This window comes from Triturus cristatus, chromosome 8 (genome assembly GCF_964204655.1).
Source record: "Triturus cristatus chromosome 8, aTriCri1.1, whole genome shotgun sequence".
In the NCBI taxonomy this organism is placed as follows: Eukaryota; Metazoa; Chordata; class Amphibia; order Caudata; family Salamandridae; genus Triturus; species Triturus cristatus.
The window spans coordinates 221994940-222015297 of NC_140591.1; the positions used below are offsets into that span (position 1 = coordinate 221994940).

Genomic DNA, 20358 nt, shown 5'->3' on the forward strand with positions numbered 1-20358 from the left:
GTAGCCGCAGCTGACTAGAGGAATAGGCTACCCTCTCATACAAGAACACGCAGCACATGTTGGTTCACTACAAACTGGGTACTTTATTACTCATTACATACGCAATCACATAACATTACAATATAACACATAACCTGCAAAGAAAAGTGAAAGATTAAGTGGTACACTCTAATAAGAAAGGGTCGACATCACCTTAGTAGTGTGTAGCCTGCACTCAGTGGTCATCTAGGTTCCCTTCTCGTCTGTGCCTCGGCTCGCCTGGAAGTCACACCTCCGCAGTCATGGATACACGTCTGCACCACCATGCGCTGTTCCCTTCACCCTTTTCCGAGTCACTGGGACCTCTTCCTTATCGGCTACTCTCTCCTCTCTGGCTATTCTGCTAGGAGAGTATCTGTCTCTCGGTTTTTCTCCGCCTTCAAGATGGCGTCTGTCTTCCCTGGAATAAGTAGTAGCTTTACTGCTAACGGCTAGATGCCGCCTACGGACTGAACATGTAACTGCCTCAGACTTTCACTAATATAGAGGTGCGTTTCCTCATGGAAAATTCCGGCCCGTAACCTGCCGCCCACCAAATTCTTGTACCTCCCCGTACCAAGGACACGTTCCCAGCCGGCCGGCCTGATGTAGTTTCTTCGGCATGAAGAAAAATACAATCCTTCGATAAGGGCCGGCCCGAACCGGTTCTCTCCAAGCGAATAACACCTCATAACTAAAACATTACATTTGACCTAGAAGCATCCCAAGCTGCCGGAGCAGAAAGAAAGATGGAGTCTCTCCCGTTTGAGGCCTACCAGGCCTGAATTCAGCACGGCTCCATGAAATACCCTCACTACAGGACAGGTTATCCCTAATACTAACAAATCTATCCCCTAGGCTATGTGTGCAAGCCCTGATCTATGGGGAAGAGCACAGGAGCATGTCGAAGTGCCTAGTAAATAGGCTCCATTCACTACTCTAACCCTTAGACTTGAATGGTAAGAGACTGAAGTCACATTCAATCACCTCTCCTCACAAGAAGGCCGGGAAAATCGAGCAGAACAGTATACAACAATAGAGAGTGCATTCATTAGTGCATCTGAAATCGGCCTTGGAGAAACACGAGCAAAGGTGCATGGAGACAGTTTTTTGCTGAGGCAAGCAGTACGACGCAGGAGCTTAGCTTCGATCATGAAACAAAATGGCGGTTACTAATAAAATGGCGCCATGAATGCAAACCTAAAAGAAACACAATTGATGGACGGAGTCAAGCTAGCCTGGCTGATGAGGAGTGAAACCCCGAAACTGGTCCTAGGATGCTGGTTTCCAGTCCAGGGAGAACCTGGCTTGGCAGTTCGGGCAGGACTGTTCCCATGAGACACAGGGTCAAGAGTGATTTGTATATGGCCAGGTCTAAACTGGGGTGGCATGGTGAGCAAAAGAATGATGGATTTAACCCAGATCTCTTGACTGGGGGTGAATGTTTGGATTTGTTCTGCATTCCGTTCATCAATTGTGTGTCCTTTGCTTTCTCGCCCTAAGTGCGCCAGGTATGCCCAGACGTGGGTCCTGGGCTGACTGTGCCACTGGAATCAAGCTATCTTGGCTGAAGAGGGGTGAAACCCCGAAACAGGTCCTAGGATGCTTGTTTCCGGTCCAGGGAGGACCTGGCTTGGCAGTTTGGGCTGGACTGTTCCCATGAGGCACAGGGTCAAGACTGATTTGCATATGGCCAGGTCTAAACTGGGGTGGCTTGGTGAGCAAAAGAATGCTAGATTTAACCCAGATCTCTTGACTGGGGGGTGAACGTTTTGATTTGTTTGCAGGCCATCCATCAATTGTGTGTCCTTTGCATGAATGCTAACTTAACACGGAATAAAACATGAGCAAGGGGATGGTAACATTTTCAATTCCAACCTGGGCAATATTGTACCAGTCATGTTGTGGAGCCAAAAAGGTGGTGTATCAGAGTCAGGGATTCCCACGGAAAGGGGAAAAGGTCTGGAGCCAGTGGGTGGCATATAGGGGCTACTGACTATTCATTTTGGGGAGGGACAGCCGGGGTTGGATGTGGAAACATCATGAGATTTGTTAATGCTAAAAGAAAATGGCACTGGGGAGAAAGGTACTGTCCACCCACCTGCAACCAATTTATTGGGAAAAGGTAACGTATTGTAATTTTCTGTACTTTCTGTTGATCATTTACCAACATCGACTTTCTCTGCAGCTGAGCAAATGTTCCATAAAAATGTTTTTCCTTAGAAAACAAAAAATAAAGGGGGTGGGGGGCAGTGTTAAAGTACATGGAAAATTCAAATTAAGATATGTACTTTCGGGTCTTTTTTCCATATAGCAATATTAAGACAGTGACATTGTTATTAGTTTATTCACCATCACACTTGCGAAATATACATTGTTTATTCAGCGGTCAGTATCGCCAAAGTTTCAAAGTAAGGAGATTAAATACACGCTGTTACCACAGGTGAATGGTATAACAACAAGGGAGCCAATAACTGTGCCCAATAATATCCCACCAAACCAGTACTCGCTAATACATGTTGGTTAAAACGTGTAGCTCCCTGAATCTCTCAACCGGTAACTACCTGCTGATGCTAGTATTCTTGGTAGCAGATTGAACCATATTTTGTGAAGCTGATAGATATATATATATTCACTGAAAAAACCATAGGTTTCACACACGTTATAGTTAGGAATTAGCATTTAAAAAACCTTGCAAATTCACTGAAAAAACCATAGGTTTCACACATGTTATAGTTAGCGGAAATTTTACTGATAAAAAACCAGTGAAATTCCCCCGTTATAGTTAGTGCAGGCAACTATAACTCACGCGACCGCAATCCTCTGCTGATGCTAATACTGTATTTAGACACTTATTTGCCCATGTCTTCTTCCATACATTTTTAGCTATACATATATTACAAATATTTTTTTTTCATAAAGACACATATGTCATCAGCAGAAGATTGCGGTCGCGTGAGTTATAGTTGCCTGCACTAACTATAACGGGGGAATTTCACTGGTTTTTTATCAGTAAAATTTCCGCTAACTATAACATGTGTGAAGTTTTTTCAGTGAATTTGCAAGGTTTTTTAAATGCTAATTCCTAACTATAACGTGTGTGAAACCTATGGTTTTTTCAGTGAATTTGTACGGTTTTTTAAATGCTAAGTTACTTTACGCCATTCGTGGCGTGCGCGCCCACTCAACGCAGTTCGTTCCGTGCGCGCACGGTGCGCTTCGCGCACCGTGCGCGCACAGTGAGCACGCGGTGCGCTTCGCGCACCGCGTGCCCACTTTACGCACTTAGTGTCGTGCACGCTCGGTGGGCACGCGGTGCGCGTAGCGCACCGCGTGCCCACGTTACGCTAGATGGGCCATGTACGCACGATGCGCTTCGCGCACCGTGCGCACATGGAGGACATATTATGTGCTTCCTTGTGATAGGTAATCTGTTGAAATTTTTTGGGGAAATGCTGATCTCAAATAAGCCATGCACAAATGGTGGCCTTCGACCACCATTTGCACACGGGGTGGAGAGAGTGTGGATTTTTTTTTTTATAATTTTTTACCGTACGCGTACGGTAAGCGTAATCGGCCAAATTTTCGAAAAATTTAAAATTACCGTTTTTTGCCTTGGGGGATCTTTGAAGACTCAACTAACATGGTTATGTGCATGGGCGCTGTCTAAACAGCCCCTTTATATGTTTTTGGCATTTGTTTATCAGCTCCCCCCTCAGAGTGCGAGAGAGAAAATGGCGGCCGCCGCTTCCTGGTTTCGACCGATTCGAATGTTTACTAAGATCTAAGGGCCAATCAGAATCGCGCTCGCGCACGCCACCGTACGCGTACGGTAAGCGTACCGTAAGCGCACCGTAAGCTGGCTCAGATATATATATTGATTTAAAGGCTATTTTCTCAGAATCTACTGAACAGATTTACACCAAACCTACAAAAGGCACTTCCTTGACCTGAGGACTACCTCTCTGCCAAATTTCTAGTAATTCTGTTCAGCCGTTCGGGCTGTAGCCCTGTCTAAAGGTCCTATGGAAAAATGCATGGGAAAAACGCGTTTTGGGACCCCCCTTTTATCTCAGCCCCCGCTTGACGAATCCCCCCGAGACTTTCAGGGTAGGAGCGGAGCGTAGCGCCCCACCTATTTTGAAAAATTCGCGAGGATTCGTCGACCGGCGCCAAAGTTATTCAAAATAGAATGTTGAGGTTTTCCTATGGAAACGTGGTCCTAACTATAACTACCTACTGGCGACCGCCAGTAGGTAATATATATATATATATATATATATCAAGGCGGTGTCATCCGTCGAAACTCGTCTGGGCAACCCTGTGGAATAAACATTTGTCTTTGACAAAATTGTCCCACGGTGTCAGTGCCTGCTTTTGCATACCTGGAATCAGGATTGGAGATGTCTGTCTGTCTGTCTGTCTGTCTGTCTGTCTGTCTGTCTGTCTGTCTGTCTGTCTATCATCTATCTATCCCAGTTCATAGTTAGGACTGTGATTCCATAGGAAATCTGAAAATTCTATTTTGAATAACTTTGGCGCCGGTTGACGAATCCTTGCGAAATTTTCAAAACTAATGGGGCGCTCCGTTCAGCTCCTACCCTGAAAGTCTCGGGGTGATTCGTCAAGTGGGGGCCGAGAAAAAAGGGGGGTCCCAAAACGCGTTTTCCCCATGCATTTTTCCATAGGACCTTTAGACGCAGCTACAGCCCGAACGGCTGAACAGAATTACTTGAAATTTGGCAGAGAGGTAGCCATAAGGTCAAGGAAGTGCCTTTTGCAGGTCTGGTGTAAATCTGTTCAGTATTTCCTGAGAAAATAGCATTTAAAAGCATATCAATATCTATACGCGCGCAGGGTGCGCGCACTGTGCAAGTCCTGTGCGCGCACCCTGCCGTGTGCGAGCGTAATTCTGATTGGTTGTTAGATGTCAGTAAACATTCGAATCGGTCGAAATCAGGAAGTGTCGGCCGCCATTTTGTCTGTCGCACTGAAAAGGAAAGCTGGAGAACGTGAATAGAGGGCAGAGTAGGGAGTTCTTGACCCCCAAGCCATTGTCAGGGGGTCACAGTAGGACCACGAAGGGCAAAAAAAATGATTTTAATTTTTTTTAAAAACATCGCGAGGTGCGCGCACTCTGCGCGCACCCGAAAAAAAAATATATATATATGGATATATTCACTTAAAAAACCATAGGTTTCACACAGGTTATAGTTACTAATTAGCATTTAAAAAACCTTGCAAATTCACTTAAAAAACCATAGGGTTCACACAGGTTATAGTTAGGTGGATATTTCACTCGTAAAAAAATAATGAAATTCCCCCGTTATAGTTAGTTCAGATAACTATAACTCGCGCGCCCGCAATCCACTGCTCATGACGTCACATATTACATCACTCATGACATGGTCAGTGGCATCACTCATGACATCACTGATGACATCATCCTTGTGATAGAGTGGCGGTCGCGCGAGTTATAGTTATCTGAACTAACTATAACGGGGGAATTTCATTGGTTTTTTACGAGTGAAATATCCACCTAACTATAACCTGTGTGAAACCTATGGTTTTTTAAGTGAATATATATAATATACTTAAGCTCTTGCAAGATAACTAATGATTATGCACCCTTTTTTCTTTTTTAACTTTATTTTTGATTATCAAATTCGACATGTCCATTATAGTCATTATTGGTCACTGTAATACAAACACGTTTTCGTCATGTAAACATCGCATTAATATTGAAGAAAACAGTAGGCACTGCCTGGTCTTGAAACAATGATTATAGAACATACATATTGAACGCATGAGATTGGGTAATCCTATGCCTGAAGGATCCCTCCAAGTCTATAAATGGAGCAGGCTGTGTCTGCGTACCAAGTGGTGTCTCGATCCCAAAGAAGCAGAAAGATACTGAGGTGGCGTGTGAGCGGAAGTGGTGGATCCTGCAGTGCTGCATGATATCTAATATGACTTGTTCGCGTGTGAATCAGTTGATCTATCCGACGCCTGTGGGTACTATACCCGAACTGGACTGAGAAGTGGTGGAATTGCGTAGGGTGTCAATGTATACCTTATATGGGCCTCAGCTATCATTGGGGCGCGCTGTGCTAGGTAACGTGCTGGAGTATATCTCGCTATTTGTGCTGCAGTAGGCTAAGCTGTTCAACCAGCCTTGTGATGTTGGGGAAACCTTGCTGCCCCAGCCTAATGCGATCTCTCGCTTTGCAAACAGGAGGCTAAGGGATGCGAGTCTCCGGACTGCTTTAGGAAAATTCACTGTGTAATCCAGGAGCGCCACTTCCGGAATAGGAATGAGGGTAATCCCAAGAATGTCCCCCAACGTTGAGTATACTAGCTCCCAGTAGGGGCGTATGCAGGGGCACGTCCGGGTCAGATGGGCAAAATCAGCGTGCTGAGTGCCGCATTTCTGGCATGAATGCGGTCTACTGGGATCGATTTTATGCAGCTTGGCCGGCGTTATGTAAATTCTTCGCAGAAACTTGTAGTGCAATAATTTATGGCGACTATTCAATGAGACTTCCTTTGTGGCTCTACAGCAGACGGCCCACTGGTTGTCTGTGATCGGATGACCCAAATCTAGCTCCCGTACGACGTTTGTCATCCACGATAGAGAGTTGCGCGATGCAAAGTTTGTAGAATTTGGATACAATATGCGCTCCGCTATTGTTCTCAATAATGAGGGACAGTGGAGCGAATCAGTCGGGTTCTAACGGAAAGCCATTGAGCGTGGCTTGCAACGCTGAGTATAGTCGTTTGAGAACTAATTTGTCCATGAACGTGGCCTCTTGAAACCGAGCTTCCTCAGTGGCCGGAAAGATGTGGCCGCCTAGGTACAAGTCACCCATCGTTAAAATGTTAAACTTTGTCAACGTGCGTTGCACAAGTTTCTCTCCTGAGAAGGGGAGCCTGCGGGCATTAGGAAGCGGAAGGGCCGACTAATATAAAACCGGAGTGCCAGCGTAGCAATGGAGCCTGCTCCATGCCCAGCTAGTGGTCGAGATCGTCTGTATATCTACAGGATCCCTAGGTTCGCCCTTGGCAGCAAGCCGTCCAGAGAGGACAAAGTCAGCCTCAGGGCGCAGAAACGGAATCCTGGCGTCTGGGTGGTACCAAGCGAAGGCGAAACTACTCTGCGCTACTAAACAGTATAAGTAGAAATCCATTACCCCAAAACCGCCCTTATAATATGGTAAAGTGAGTATCCTCCATCTAACACGTGGCTGTTTGCCGCCCCAGACCAGTCGGATGAGATGGGATCGTAGTGATGAAAAAAACTATGCGTGAGAGGAATGGGATATTATTAAAAGGATATAGAAATTTAGGGAGGACCATCATCTTAATTATGGCAATTCTGCCTGCAATGGACAGTGGGAGACTCAGCCACTTCTCCACCTGAGTCTCCAACTTTGCTACTGCTTGTTCGTAATTAAGTCGGACAATCTGGACCGGGTCTAAATGCATATGGATACCCAGATATTTGATTGAGTCCGAGCACCATTCCAAGGGAAATTCACAAGCCCACGGTGTCATGCTAGTGGTTAAAGGAAAAAATAATTGATTTGTGCCAATTAATGCACAACCCAGAGTGCTGCCCAAAGCGAAGAATCTCCCGGAGGAGCGGGTCGAGGTTCAGGTGCGGCTCCCGAACATAGAGGATAGTATCGTCGGCATATAAGTAAATCAAAAGGGGGCCTGTTTTAAACTGCAGTCCCCTGTGTAGATGCCGCTGTTGGAAGTGCCGTATTAAAGGACCCATGGCGAGAATGAACAGAAGGGGCGACAAAGGACAACCCTGGCACTTTCTGCGGGTTAGCGAGAAGGAGTCAGAGAGGGTTCCGTTTATATAATAGGCCTATAGTGGCTATAAAGCCAGCTGGCATGCCCATGCGATGCATGATGGATACAAAGAAGGGCCACTCAAGTGTATCAAAGGCTTTTTCGGTGTCAAGAAGAATTGCCGCAGCCGGAACCTCGGGGCTTATTCTATGAAGTACCGCACACAAGGTCCGTAGATTTAAGGAGGTCGAACGATGCGGGACAAAACCAGAATGCGCTGGTGAGATGATGAATTCCATTAATTGCGAAAGTCGACTAGCAACAATTTTTGCAAGGATTTTATTATCGACATTTAATAGGGAAAGTGGCCTGTAGGATCCGCAGAGGGAGGGGTCCTTACTAGGCTTAGGAAGGAGAATGATAACCGCTTCACTTAATGTAGGAGGCACGATCTGCTTTTCCAGGGCCTCAGCATAAACTTCAATCAGTTTCGGCACCAGGAGGTCCGAGAAGGCCTTCAAAACTCCCTGGTAAATCCGTCGAGTCCTGGGGCTGAGGAACTGCGGAGCACCTTGATAGCTCCACGCACCTCGTTCTCAGTGATAGGTTCCGCCATGAAGTCCTGCATATCTTTTTCTGGGTATACTAGGGCAATCTCCGAGAGATACGCCTCCTGTGCGGTAGGGTCACGGCCCAGCCTAGATGTATATAACGTGGTGTAGTATGACCGGAATTCATCCCGGATATCAGTGGGAGATGTGAGTAGAGTCCCATCCGCGGTGCGGATCTCGGTGATACATGCATTGCTGTAGGGTGGCCTGAGAGTTTAAGCTAGCGTATGACCTGGGCAGTCTCAGTCTCCGTAACGATGGGCAGTTTTATATTTGCCCAATTAGAAGATCGCGCAATCCGCTGTATCTCTTTATTCTGCAAGGAGGGCCAGCCTCCTTCCCTGCGAGGTGGATGTGGGGGCATGTTGAGACTCGTTGTCCAGAGGCGCGAGTTCACCCTCCAGCCTTGTCAGTGTTGTGTGCAGAGCTTTAAGCACCCCTGCATGTTTGGAGATGCATACACCGCGGATGTAGGCTTTGAACCCCTCCCACAGTACAGCCCAGGTGTCCACCGAGCCGGTGTTAATAGTGAAGTAGTCATCTATAGCCTCTCCAATCTCATGACAGAAAAGGTTGTCTACGAGGGCGCGACTAGGAAAGCGCCACTGCCTCTCGAACCCCTCAGGCCGCGGGACTTGAAGACAAAGTTGGACAGGGGAGTGGTCCAAATATGTTCTAGGTAGTGTAGTCAACGTCCGATACCAGGAGGACACCTCGGGGGAGAGGAACCAGAGATCGATCCTGGTCCATGTGTTGTGTTGTCCTGAATGTATGAAATTGGTGAGAGTAGGGTTGCACCTGCGCCATATGTCTATCAATGAAAACTGGTCACATAGTTCAAGCAGAGTGCGCCGCGCTTGAGGCTTTGTATCTGGTGAGGCGGAGGTACTGTCCAAGTCGGGGTTGAGAAGGAGATTGAGATCCCCACCCATTATAATCAGACTGGGTTCTAATTTGGAGAGTTGTGCGTGCAGTGTATGGAAAAATTCCGGGGAGTCAGTGTTAGGGGCGTAGACACACAGCAATGGGACCCTATGACCCATCATAGACCCTGTGACAATAGTATACCGGCCCTCCTTATCATTGACAACTGACTGGCAGCTAAAGGGGATCCTCTTGTGTATGAGAACCGCTGTTCCTGTCGCATAATTACTAAAATTAGCAAAGTACCTGTGGGCCCCCCATCTCGAAGCAAAGTGCGCAGTGTCTGAAACCGGCAAGTGTGTTTCTTGCAGGAAGGCAATGTCTATGTTATGCCTGACCAAGTAATGCACCACCTGCCTTCTGTTACGGTTGGTATTGAGACCTCGGACATTTCAGGACAGCAGAGACAAATTGAATGGGACCATTAAGCAAACCCGGCTGCGCCATCCATGAACTTTAAGGAGTCTAACAAAATCGAGTTTCATTTTGAAAGCAGTGGACCAAAACAAGAACTAGCAATGACGATAATCAATAGTGATGGCATTGTAACTTTCCCGTACCCCCTCCCACCACCCACCCTTACTGCAATAAAGGTAAGGCATACCCCAACCTGCAAACAAAAAACAGAGTACCAATTTGCTTTACAGTGAAACAGCGCTACGTCAAAGAGGTACATCAGGACCAATCAGAACAAACCCAAGGTTTCTACCAAGGGGGGGTGGCAAGGCCACGTCAGACAACCGAAATATATATTTAGGCTATCTGGTTTTGGGTTTAACCCTTTAATAACTGATAAAACCCCACCAAAAGAAAAATTGCCATCACCGGTGTAAACGTATAAACACTGAAAAAACACCTTCGCAACCATGAACTAAGTGCCATTCAAAGAAAGGAAAAGATGAGTGAAATAGTATTTTTTATTTCTTCCTGACGGGGCAAATACAATGCAACTTTGTTATACAAGGCAGCAGCAAAATTCTGGGCTAACATTACGCTGCTTGAGTTTTGTTGTTTAGGGATGTCACTAAAATATTGTCTCTTCTTCCTTCTGCTTTTTTCAGTTTTGTGGTCTTTGGTCTAAAGATGCAGTGTTTCGAAGCATGTTTTAGGTCTTATTTAGTTATTTTAAAAACTGTACAGAATCAGGAACTTTCATATTTGATATTTTGGCTACATTTGATGTCACTGATATGTAAAATGTCTGGTTTCATAAGAATCTTTCCCAATCTGTACCATCACATTTAACCACAGACAGAGAATGGGTGAAATCCTTTGATACATGAGCCCCCTTTTCTAGTGAGTCAGTATTGATTGTAGGTGAATTGCCAAACACCCCAGGCTTTAAACATTCAATGCAAGGTGTAGTGACAGGTATATGTGAAAAGAATGTTGTCACTAAGCATTTGTGATAGTGGTGAAAACATAACACCAGACGTTGGTACACGTGGAACGCAGTGTCACTTGGAATGCTGCTGGAAAAAGGTACTACCTAGTTCCATAAATATTGGAGTGATATTGTTTGTATTTGCAGTCATTCAGCTACGTAGATGAAAAGGTTGTATGATGACCTGTCAAAATCGCTACCTGACCTGAAGTGCTTCCCTGTAAGAGATCCTCGTCACTTGCTAGATGGTACGCTGAAAGCATCTTTACAATCTTCAGAGTTAATGAAGAATGCTATTGCCTTTGTAGTCTATTCTGGTATACTTTTTAGTTATGCCCGGGAACTAAAATTTAAATATTTCTCATATTTTGCTTTGTGTGGCATCAAAGAAAGCGTCATGCTTATTGTGTCATTTAGCCGGTGGTTCTCAGTCCTGGAGGCTGTGAATGCCAGATTATCCATGTGGGGGCCATTTATGGAAGTTTTGCTTAGTTATGATGCAGAAGGCAAGAAATGTGATTATCTTTGGTCACATATTTATAGTGATGTGAACAAAGTACAGTTTACTGCATGCTTAGGTTTTTACAGGAAAACATGACTGCTGTACTGGACTTAATCAAAGTACTAGAGTCTGAAAACACCCTTGTCTACCAAGTGTTCAGCGTAATTGGTATAGATGTGAAACCTCTCCTTGAGAGTAGGCTGGGAAACACTTTTAGTGACTTTGGCACTGCAACATGCTCCATGTTAGAATTCTTGCCACTTGGTAAGCAAAGAAATGTTGAGGAGCAATTCAGGAAATTTTATTTTACAGTCTATGGGAAATGGCTTGCAATGATGCATAGAAATGTTCCTTAACCAACCATGGCGTTTGAAGTTAATGAAGCCTCACTGAGGTAATCTCCACAAGTTCTAGATCCCTTCTGAATTTTCTCCAGACTTTGAAAAGTACTGCTTCATTTTTGACCGCTTCAATAACTGAGGAGATATGTGCCCAATTCAATGCATATGTTGCAAAACATGTCCTAGACAATCACAATCTTCAGGTGCACCAGTATTGGCATGAAAAGCTATGTCATTGGCCAGAGTTAGCAAATTGTGTACTGGCTGTTTTGGCGTTGCCCGTCTCAAGTGCCAATGTTGAGAGGGCCTTTTCACAGCAAAATGTTTACATAGGAAGGAAAGAGTGAGTGCGCATGACCAAAGACTCACTAAAGAAGTATTGTATGGTGTACTACAATAAGTTTGATTTGTAAAAGTGTATTTGGACCTCATACCCTGTACACAGGCTATCTATACTCCTGCACTATCAGAGCAGAAAGCAAGCAATAATTCAAGGCAAAACATCCCATAAACACCGGAAAAACACTGTTTCTGTTGTTAATGGCATGAAAATGTGTATCCACTGATAACTGCTGTTTTTTAAGGTATTGAAAAAACTGAAAACACCCCACCAGAATTTACCAAAAATAGAAACTGAAAACAGTAAAGCCTATATATATTGAACCGTGCCATAATCTAATCCCCATGCAGACTAATAACAATAAAGGGCAGTAGAACATCCATGTCACCCAACACCGGAGCCTGAGAAGAGTTCCAAACTTGCAACGGAGCTACTGTGAGGAGGAGATGGGCCACTTTTGTCTTAGTGCGACTGGTCATTGTTGCGCTTATAGGTGCAACAGAATTCTTGGACCTCGGTTGGATTGTCAAAAATGCGTACCCGGCCCCCCAGCTCAAAACTGAGCCGTGCAGGATATAGCATGCCGTATTTGAGGCCAAGATTTCAAAGCGTGGCCTTCACTCTGGTAAACTTGCGCCTGGCTTCCTGCACCATAACAGTGAAGTCTGGATAAAGTGCAACTTTAGAACCTTGCCAGATAGGATGTTCTTTGTTTCGGGTCCTTGCGACCCAACCCACTGGAAAGTATATGGAATCCGGCCGGCTAACCGGAGATGCCTGAAGAATGTTGCAGGGAGCGCCATTGAAAGCGAGGCTAAGAGCATGCCACTGAGCCGCTGCAACTATACTGAACTCACGGGACACCACAGCGGCCAGTATAGTGCCCGCAGTATCTCCAGCAATCCAGCTGCAGAACCAGCGTAGTTCTGGAATTTGGCGGTATGCTTGAGGCAGCGCAGAGGCTGGAGGGCGATAGTGAGCATGCCAATCTGGCCAGCGGTCTGGGGGAAGGTACCAAGGGACCAGAATCTCGTGGTGCAGTGCAGTGGTGGGCCAGGGAACAGCAACTCAAGGGGGGCAGAGGTCGCCAGCTGTACAAAACACCCCACTGCGTAGGTGGCCGTTAGGGGCAGCGCAGAGTCGCCTGCAGAGGTTGATGGGGCCGGTCACCAGGCTCAATCCACACGCTCTGACTGGGTAGTGGAGCACACAGTAAGCCAGGCCGCAACGTATAGGGGGCTGCACGGGAGGCGCACCGGGCACCGGGAGCAGTAGGCAGTCTTAAGCTCTCTCCCCTCTATGCCGCCAGCTGGAAAAGTACCCCACTGCGTGGGCGGCCGTTAGGGGCAGCGCAGTGTCGCCTGCAGAGGTTGGTGGGGCCGGTCACCAGGCACAATCCACATGCGCTGGCCTGGTAGTGGAGCACACAGTAGGCCAGGCCACAAAGTGTAGGGGCTGCAAGGGAGGCGCTCTGGGGGCAACAGGCAGTCTCAAGATCTCTCCCCCTCCACACCGCTCGTGCTGTCGTTATGCATGCCACCACAGCGCCCCAATCTCAAGGGGGGGCCAGGCGGCAGCGTGGCCCCAAACGGGCACCAGACAAGCCCCGCCTAGGCCCAAACTATCGCGCTCGATATCAGAGTGGGGGGGGGCAGAGACGCACCAGACCGGCACCCGGGCCATTCACCGGCAATGTAAGGCTCCAGTCCAGGAAAGCAGCTGCTCCGATGTCTGCAGGAGCTTTGGCCCGGCTTGACGATCGCTCATGCCGCCATTTTCTCCGTGTCCGCTCCACAGGTGCCGGTCTCTACAGCGCCGTCATGCAGGCTCCGCGTAGTCCCAGAACCATCGCAAACTATGCGGCACCGCTTCTGGGGAACATTGGCACCCAAACCACCATCGCAGCTGTACAGGATGTGGGGTTAGACGCTTGTGTCGTCAGTCGGCTGGCGGAGCTTCAACGCCTTGCGGCCATTTCTGTTCGTGGCTTGGCCACGCCCCATGATGATTATGCACCCTTAATCACGGTCCACCAGGAGTTATGTGGCGAAAGGTTTACCCCATTTAACGACCACATAGGCATAGTAACGATTCATACCTCTTCACAGGAACCCGGCAGGCTGCACACCACACCGAGTATAAGGAGCTGTTTGAGAGGCTCTGGGCCTATTTATACATCGCATTGTGATTGGTCCCGCATGAGCATATCCTGTCTTAACCAATAGTATCGCTATCATGTGATGAGCTGACGGGTCATGAATACTCCCCAAGTTCCTCAGTTTTGTGTGGTGGGCCACGATCCAGAGGTCAGTGCACATGTGTTATGGGAACACCTGTGCTTAAATTGGTTTTTGAGGTTTTAAGTTTGAAGTGGTTGGTGACATCCACAGGATCACTGCTCAGATTTTAGGAATTTTCCAGTTTGAGGACGGTCTTTGTATCATCATGGTAATTCTAGCAGGAGAGGTAGAATGATTTTATGGGGCCCAAAAGAGGGCTGAGGCTTCTATGTGACCATATTATCTAGTTTACAGTTGTGAAGTACAAAGGCTTCCAGCCACGTCATTCTGTTTAAAGGGCTTATTCTCCTAGGTGTGACTTTATGCTAGGAGAGAGCGGCATTCCGTAGCCTAATGGCTCGCCATTTTCTTTTTAATAAAACCATGAGATATATGAAGAGCGCTTAGTTTAAAAAAGGACAATTGTGGGAGTGGCGAAGTAGCCCATCTGCACGCTTGCTGCCCATCTACAATGCCTAGCATAGTCTCTTGGCACTCCTTCCTCCACAAGCTCAACAAACCCTTAGTTATCCTCACGTTTCCTGCACTGTGGCAGCAGCAGCAGCATAACTTTCGTTTCTAGATTTCTTGCTCCAGAATGTCCCACCCAAGTACCTATAGCCAAAATATGTCCCATTTCTGCAAGCTGCATATACATGGCAAAAAATGTGCATACCCTTATCAGCGTAAGGGAAGAAGAACGTAGGGGGTGGTGTCCTCAGCTTGCACTTTTTTGTTTTTGTTTTTAAAAGTTGTATCCCTGATTTAGGGCTCCTGTTTCCAAGCCCCGCTCACACCACCTTCTTTCCATGATGCCTGTACAGGAGCCAGACCTCCAGGGATTTTCCATGCATGAAAATAAAGCATGCTGTGGTCGGAAATTTCCTGTTCAGTTTAAAAACCATGTAATATAAACATTAGCTTAAGTTGTCCTAACCTGCTTTTCGGACTGCACAGGGGACCTCAGCATGCTGGAAAAGGCTAGAGAGAGACTGGTTCCTGTACCCTCACAGTGCAAGGGGAGTGGCTGTGGCCAGGAGGGAGCTTCGGATACAACTGACAACAGAGAGTCTGGTTTTGAAATAGTCGGACTAAGGAAACGCTGTATCTTATGTGTTGTGTTGTGTATTTTTTAAATTAACAACTCCAGGCCGCAGTCAGGGTGTGTCTTTCGCCTTGGCTAAGAAAAAGGAATGTAAAGGTTAGATGACTTTGAACTAAAATGGTGGGTTGGTTTCGTAAATCGTACATCAGATGTCAAGCTTACGGTACTCCTCAAATTCCTCACCGAAAGCATGGAAATAAGTCATTATTACAAGCGATTTTTTTTTTTATATCTTTAGTTCGCAAACTAAATTCACTTTGTCCTTTTTGCCTTTGCAGATGTGTCTACAGCCAATGACGTGAAGACTTCCAAAGAAGATAAAACAGTCCGCCAGAGGCTCGTAGATTCTTCTTGTTGACCACTCCTTCGTTGGACTTGAACTTTAATGGACGCCATAGGATGGACGCTATGCACTGTCGTTGACCTGCTGAAAGTATTTGATTCAACGTCCTTATTGATGGACGGCTTGAGTATTACTGTGGGTGGCTAGGACCACTCGTCTCATAGGAACCTAGTCTGCCTTCAAGTCTAAATACTGCACATGGTCTTATTTCACTCTGTATCCTTCACTGAAGACTACACAAGATTCTTAAAAATTGGATTTTTTGGTTTTATGATATCTCATGCCATCTGTTATATAGGACAGGCCTTTTGAAATATACATTGTTGTATATTCTATTTTGCTGCTCGTTAAAATGACATTTTATCAGCAGTGCATCTCCAGAGACTTCACATCTGTTCCATCTTTGCTGTAAGAGAGACCTTTTATGTCTAGGTACAGTTCTCTCTGATAGGCAGCATTCTGAAGCAGCTTGCTTCTTCAGGCTTTTTTTTAATGATTGTTTCAAACAGAAAACCGTGTTGCTATCTACTTTTAGTGTAACATAGGCTGAAAACATGCAGTCTACAACAAATGTAGATAAAATATTTTTCGAGTGGTGAGATGTCTCTTTGGGAGGCTGGGTGATCTCGCTACACCTGAGACCATAGTTTCAGAGGGGAGAGATGCAGAACAGCTGGCTAGGTGAGATACTCTCCTAGCCAGCCAGATCAGCCAACGTAAGCTTGCGATCATTGGGGGGGGGGATACAGACGCGTCCTTGGTATATCAACTCTTGATATAAGTAGGAAAGCCTGTAGCATACTCCATCTGTAGTCCTTGTTGGCACCCTTGCAAGTAGCACTGGGAAAGTGTAAGATGCAGTGATGAGCGGGGCATAGTACTACCACCCTTTGTTTACTTTGAATCGATGTGCACATAATCTCTGGTACACTACTTGAAATATTTCTGCATCGGGTACAGATGTGCAACGAACTTTGTTTTGCAAAATAATATTTTTAAATAAGTAGGTGTCAGTAGCAGTACAGCAACTTAATGTGCATCGAAACTTAACTGCATATATTTAGAGAAATATATTTAACCTTCCAGTTTTCTGACACTGCCAAAAAGGAATCGCCATGCACTAGAGGTGGACATGCAAAAAGTAGTAGATGCTTCCGTTATCGAGTTCATTCTCAAAAATGGTAGGTGGGTTTTTAGGGGATTACATGGGATGCCCCTCACCAGAACACCCACACCTAGTGGTTAATTTGTAAAACAAATAAGTGCCGGGGGTCGCATCAAAAGGCAGCTCGCGCAAGCCCATTTCTCCTCTTAGTGCTGCCTAAAACAGAACCAACTACTAACCATGAAAGCAGGGAGAGGATGTGGTGTAATGGCCAAAGCTGCCGCCTTAGGTGCTGGGAAACCAGGTTCGAGTCTCGGCTCAACATCCTGTGGTTCTGGGCATATCACTTAATTTCCCTGTAAATGAATGTGTGCTTAACTGGTGCTCATGAAAAGCGCTGATGTTGATGATTAAGTGCTGGTGCTAAGCACCGGAAACCACTGGCTCAAATTAATCACAGCCCACACCTCCGCTAATGCTCCTACATTTACAAAAGAGAAACATGCACCCTATTGGCATTTTCTTATTTTCATAACCTCAATATACAAACGTTCCTAATCCTATGACCAGTGGTGTAACAAAATGTGAGGAGGCCCCCTGCAAGATATGCTGAAGTGGCCCCCTCACACTCACACCAGTAGGGGCTGAGGGGGCCCCCTCCAGTGTGGGTAAGCCTGGGGGCCCCCCTGCACGGCAGGGGCTGCGGTGTTCTTTGTTACGCCTCTGCCTTTGACTCTGGATGTGGAGCTTACTTCTGTTCTCTCATACCTAGGTACTCTTAAAGTGATAGTGTGGCTCACAACTAAACTATAGCATAGGTTTGGTCTTCCCATTAAACTTCTCCTAGGTTAAGTTTGGCATATGCACTCTCATTTTAACATAGGACTCCAATGCATGATCTGCATAAATAGAATGTGAGTGCAGAACCTGTTGATGTTTTAAAACCAGTTGAATGCTTTGGAGTTAATGTTATTTAAAAAAAAAACCTACGGTACAAAAAAAGCAAGCATAATATTTATATGTAAAGCAGTGCATGGTGGATCTTATTTCTTAAGATGTTCACCCATCAATGTGTTGTGGGTGGTTGGAACTAGAAATTCCGGGGCGGAGCGGCAAGCACCAGTTTTTATTTGCCACTGGGAAGCAGTAACACGGACTGTAGGAAGATGCAATGTGAAAATGCGCAGTTGTATATAATTTTCTCCTTCAACTAATTTATCCGTTTATTTATTGAATATTGTAAATGTGATGCCCGCTGAGTGAACGACCCGAGCACAGAAAATGTTGGTCATACAAGGAGTTTCTGATTGGAATATGCCTTCTATGCCTGTATTACATTTTGAAGTCCCACTCTACACTTTGTGTTGTGTTGTCCAGGTCTGCGTTCATCAGCAGGGATCTTCTTCATGTACTCTCTTCTCTATAAACTTTGCACGTGGTGTATATATTGTATGTAAATATAGTTGCCAGGACCATATAAATCGGGTTGAGTATAGATGTTGTGAAGATATGTATTGTTTGGACACACAGGAACTGTTGGCCAACAAGAGCTCCATATGGCAACATATGCTCGTAGCCATATGAACCGTCTCCAATCAATGGAGTGTTTCAGATTCGCCAAACAGTGACTGGTGTAGGGTTTATAGTGTAATTGTTTACTCATGCTATCATTAGGAGCCAATAAGTAACGTGTATCAGTTATCCTTCCGTGATGCAGGCTTTTTAGGAAGGTAAAATGATGGGGAAAGTGTTTGGAAAGCAAACTGTGGAACATTGACGATGCAGGCAATGGCCCATAAACCCATTTTGCACTTTGCACTATTGTTAGAGCCAAAAAGATGCGTTCTGTGTAGTTTCTTGTTTTGAGGTCTGCTAAACAATGAGCTGAATAAAGACAAGTTTTACGTATTCGTGAAATGGTGTAGATGGGACTGAAATCAATGTATAAATAGTCTCTCAGAGCTGGATTTAACAAGGTATAGGTATAGTTCTGGTATGCCTGCCACCTAAAATGAAAATCACCTTTTTCTTACCTTCACTTCTTTACGAACAAATCTACAGTTTTTAATATTGACTTTCTATTGCTTTGGTTTTAATTGTCAGGAACAGTGACTGCAACTGAAAATGGTCAGCAGTTTTTAGGTTTATTGTAATTTAAAGTATTTGTTTCTGTTCAGTTTGTATTAAAGTGCTAAAAATATATATATATATTGAAACGTTAATAAAAGTGCCCCTGAACTGCACCTTTAAGGCTGGAAGTATTGAGTATTATGGTTTTCAAAAACAACGTTTGCCAGAGCAGGGATTTAACCTTTCAGGGGAAGATTAACACACTGAAAAGGTTCCTTGGTAATTGGTGGACTTGCAACGTTTAACTCTCCACACTTCAGTATTATGGAGACATTAATAACTGTAATCTTTTTTCTACGATATGCAGCAAAAGGTTTTATGCTGTTGATGGCTGCCGCTTTCACCTCTGTCTTAAAGTATTTCAGGAATTTTACAAGATCATCTTAGCAGCCTTGTCTTTTGCAATAAAGAAAATTGTTGATGTCACATAAAGACTTTTACCCGCTACCACATACCTATTGTAGGTGTTGCTCACATTGCACCCTTTTAAGTTTCCCATTTCCAGGTGCAAGTAGCTCATCTATCCCAGCTATTTTTTTGCATTCTGGTACTTGTAGTCATTTTCAACCGACAATAAATTCAGGACTTAAAGTACTAAAATACAAAGGAAAAACCTGCAGTTGGTGAGCTACTCGTCATGGGATGTGCTTATTTTGTTCATTTTAAATAACTTTATTAAAGCTTACAATAGCAAATGAATTGACCTAAAAACAAATTACTGTGCAGGGTACTTTTTACTATGCGCTTATGGAACTGTTGATAGTATTTGTTTGAAGTCTAATAACCCTTCCCAACTTGTGCTGCATTGGTCCAGATACCCCCGTTTCTTGCTTACTAAAGTTGTCCTGCTGATAGTGAACCGGTTCACTTTGTGGAGGTCACCCTCTGTGTGTAGGTGGTGATCATTTACTTCTTGTGTCCGACTTCGCAGACTGGACCTTTGTTAATTATTGGTGTAAATAGGCTCATGCTATTAAGGACATTTTTGCAGTTGGTAAATATTTTGTAATATGCACGAGTGTAACTATTATACATTGTATGTATATCTGATGCATAGCCCTTAAAAAATGGTAGCTATGCTGTTTCAATTTTTCCATAAACTGAATTTACACAAACTGTGTCCTTGCCTTGTGTGGTTTATTGTGACAGTTATTTTTGTTTTCTAAAAATTGCCTTATCAAGTCTGTTCCCGAATTTGAATAATATCACTAAATAGTGTAGATTATTCATTCCGTGTTTCCTTGGCCCCCTCTTCCTCACTTGCCCCTAAATCACCCAACACGTCCATCTCGCATTTTCCCATTCATCTCACTTTTCAAACTACTTGGCGTCTTCCCCTCTGTTGTTGACACTCTGTAGTCCTCTCTGTGCTTCATACGTCATTTGCCCACCTCTCTCTGCGGCTGCCTCATAACTTTCATCCTCGACTTCTAAACCCCCACAACTTCTCTATATCCAAGTTCTCTTCTTCTCCAC

The 20358-nt window shown here is 45.1% G+C and overlaps 1 protein-coding gene across 1 annotated transcript in view; it reads left to right on the plus strand.

The window, feature by feature from the left end:
- Positions 1-19997, plus strand: part of LOC146801875 (pannexin-1-like) — a 154064-nt gene extending 134067 nt beyond the window's left edge. The window contains exon 5 of the mRNA XM_085621401.1: positions 15583-19997. Within this exon, the coding sequence (XP_085477527.1) occupies positions 15583-15662 (80 nt within the window). The 3' untranslated portion in view covers positions 15663-19997. The remainder of the gene's footprint in view (positions 1-15582) is intronic.
- The last annotated feature ends 361 nt before the right edge of the window (positions 19998-20358 follow it).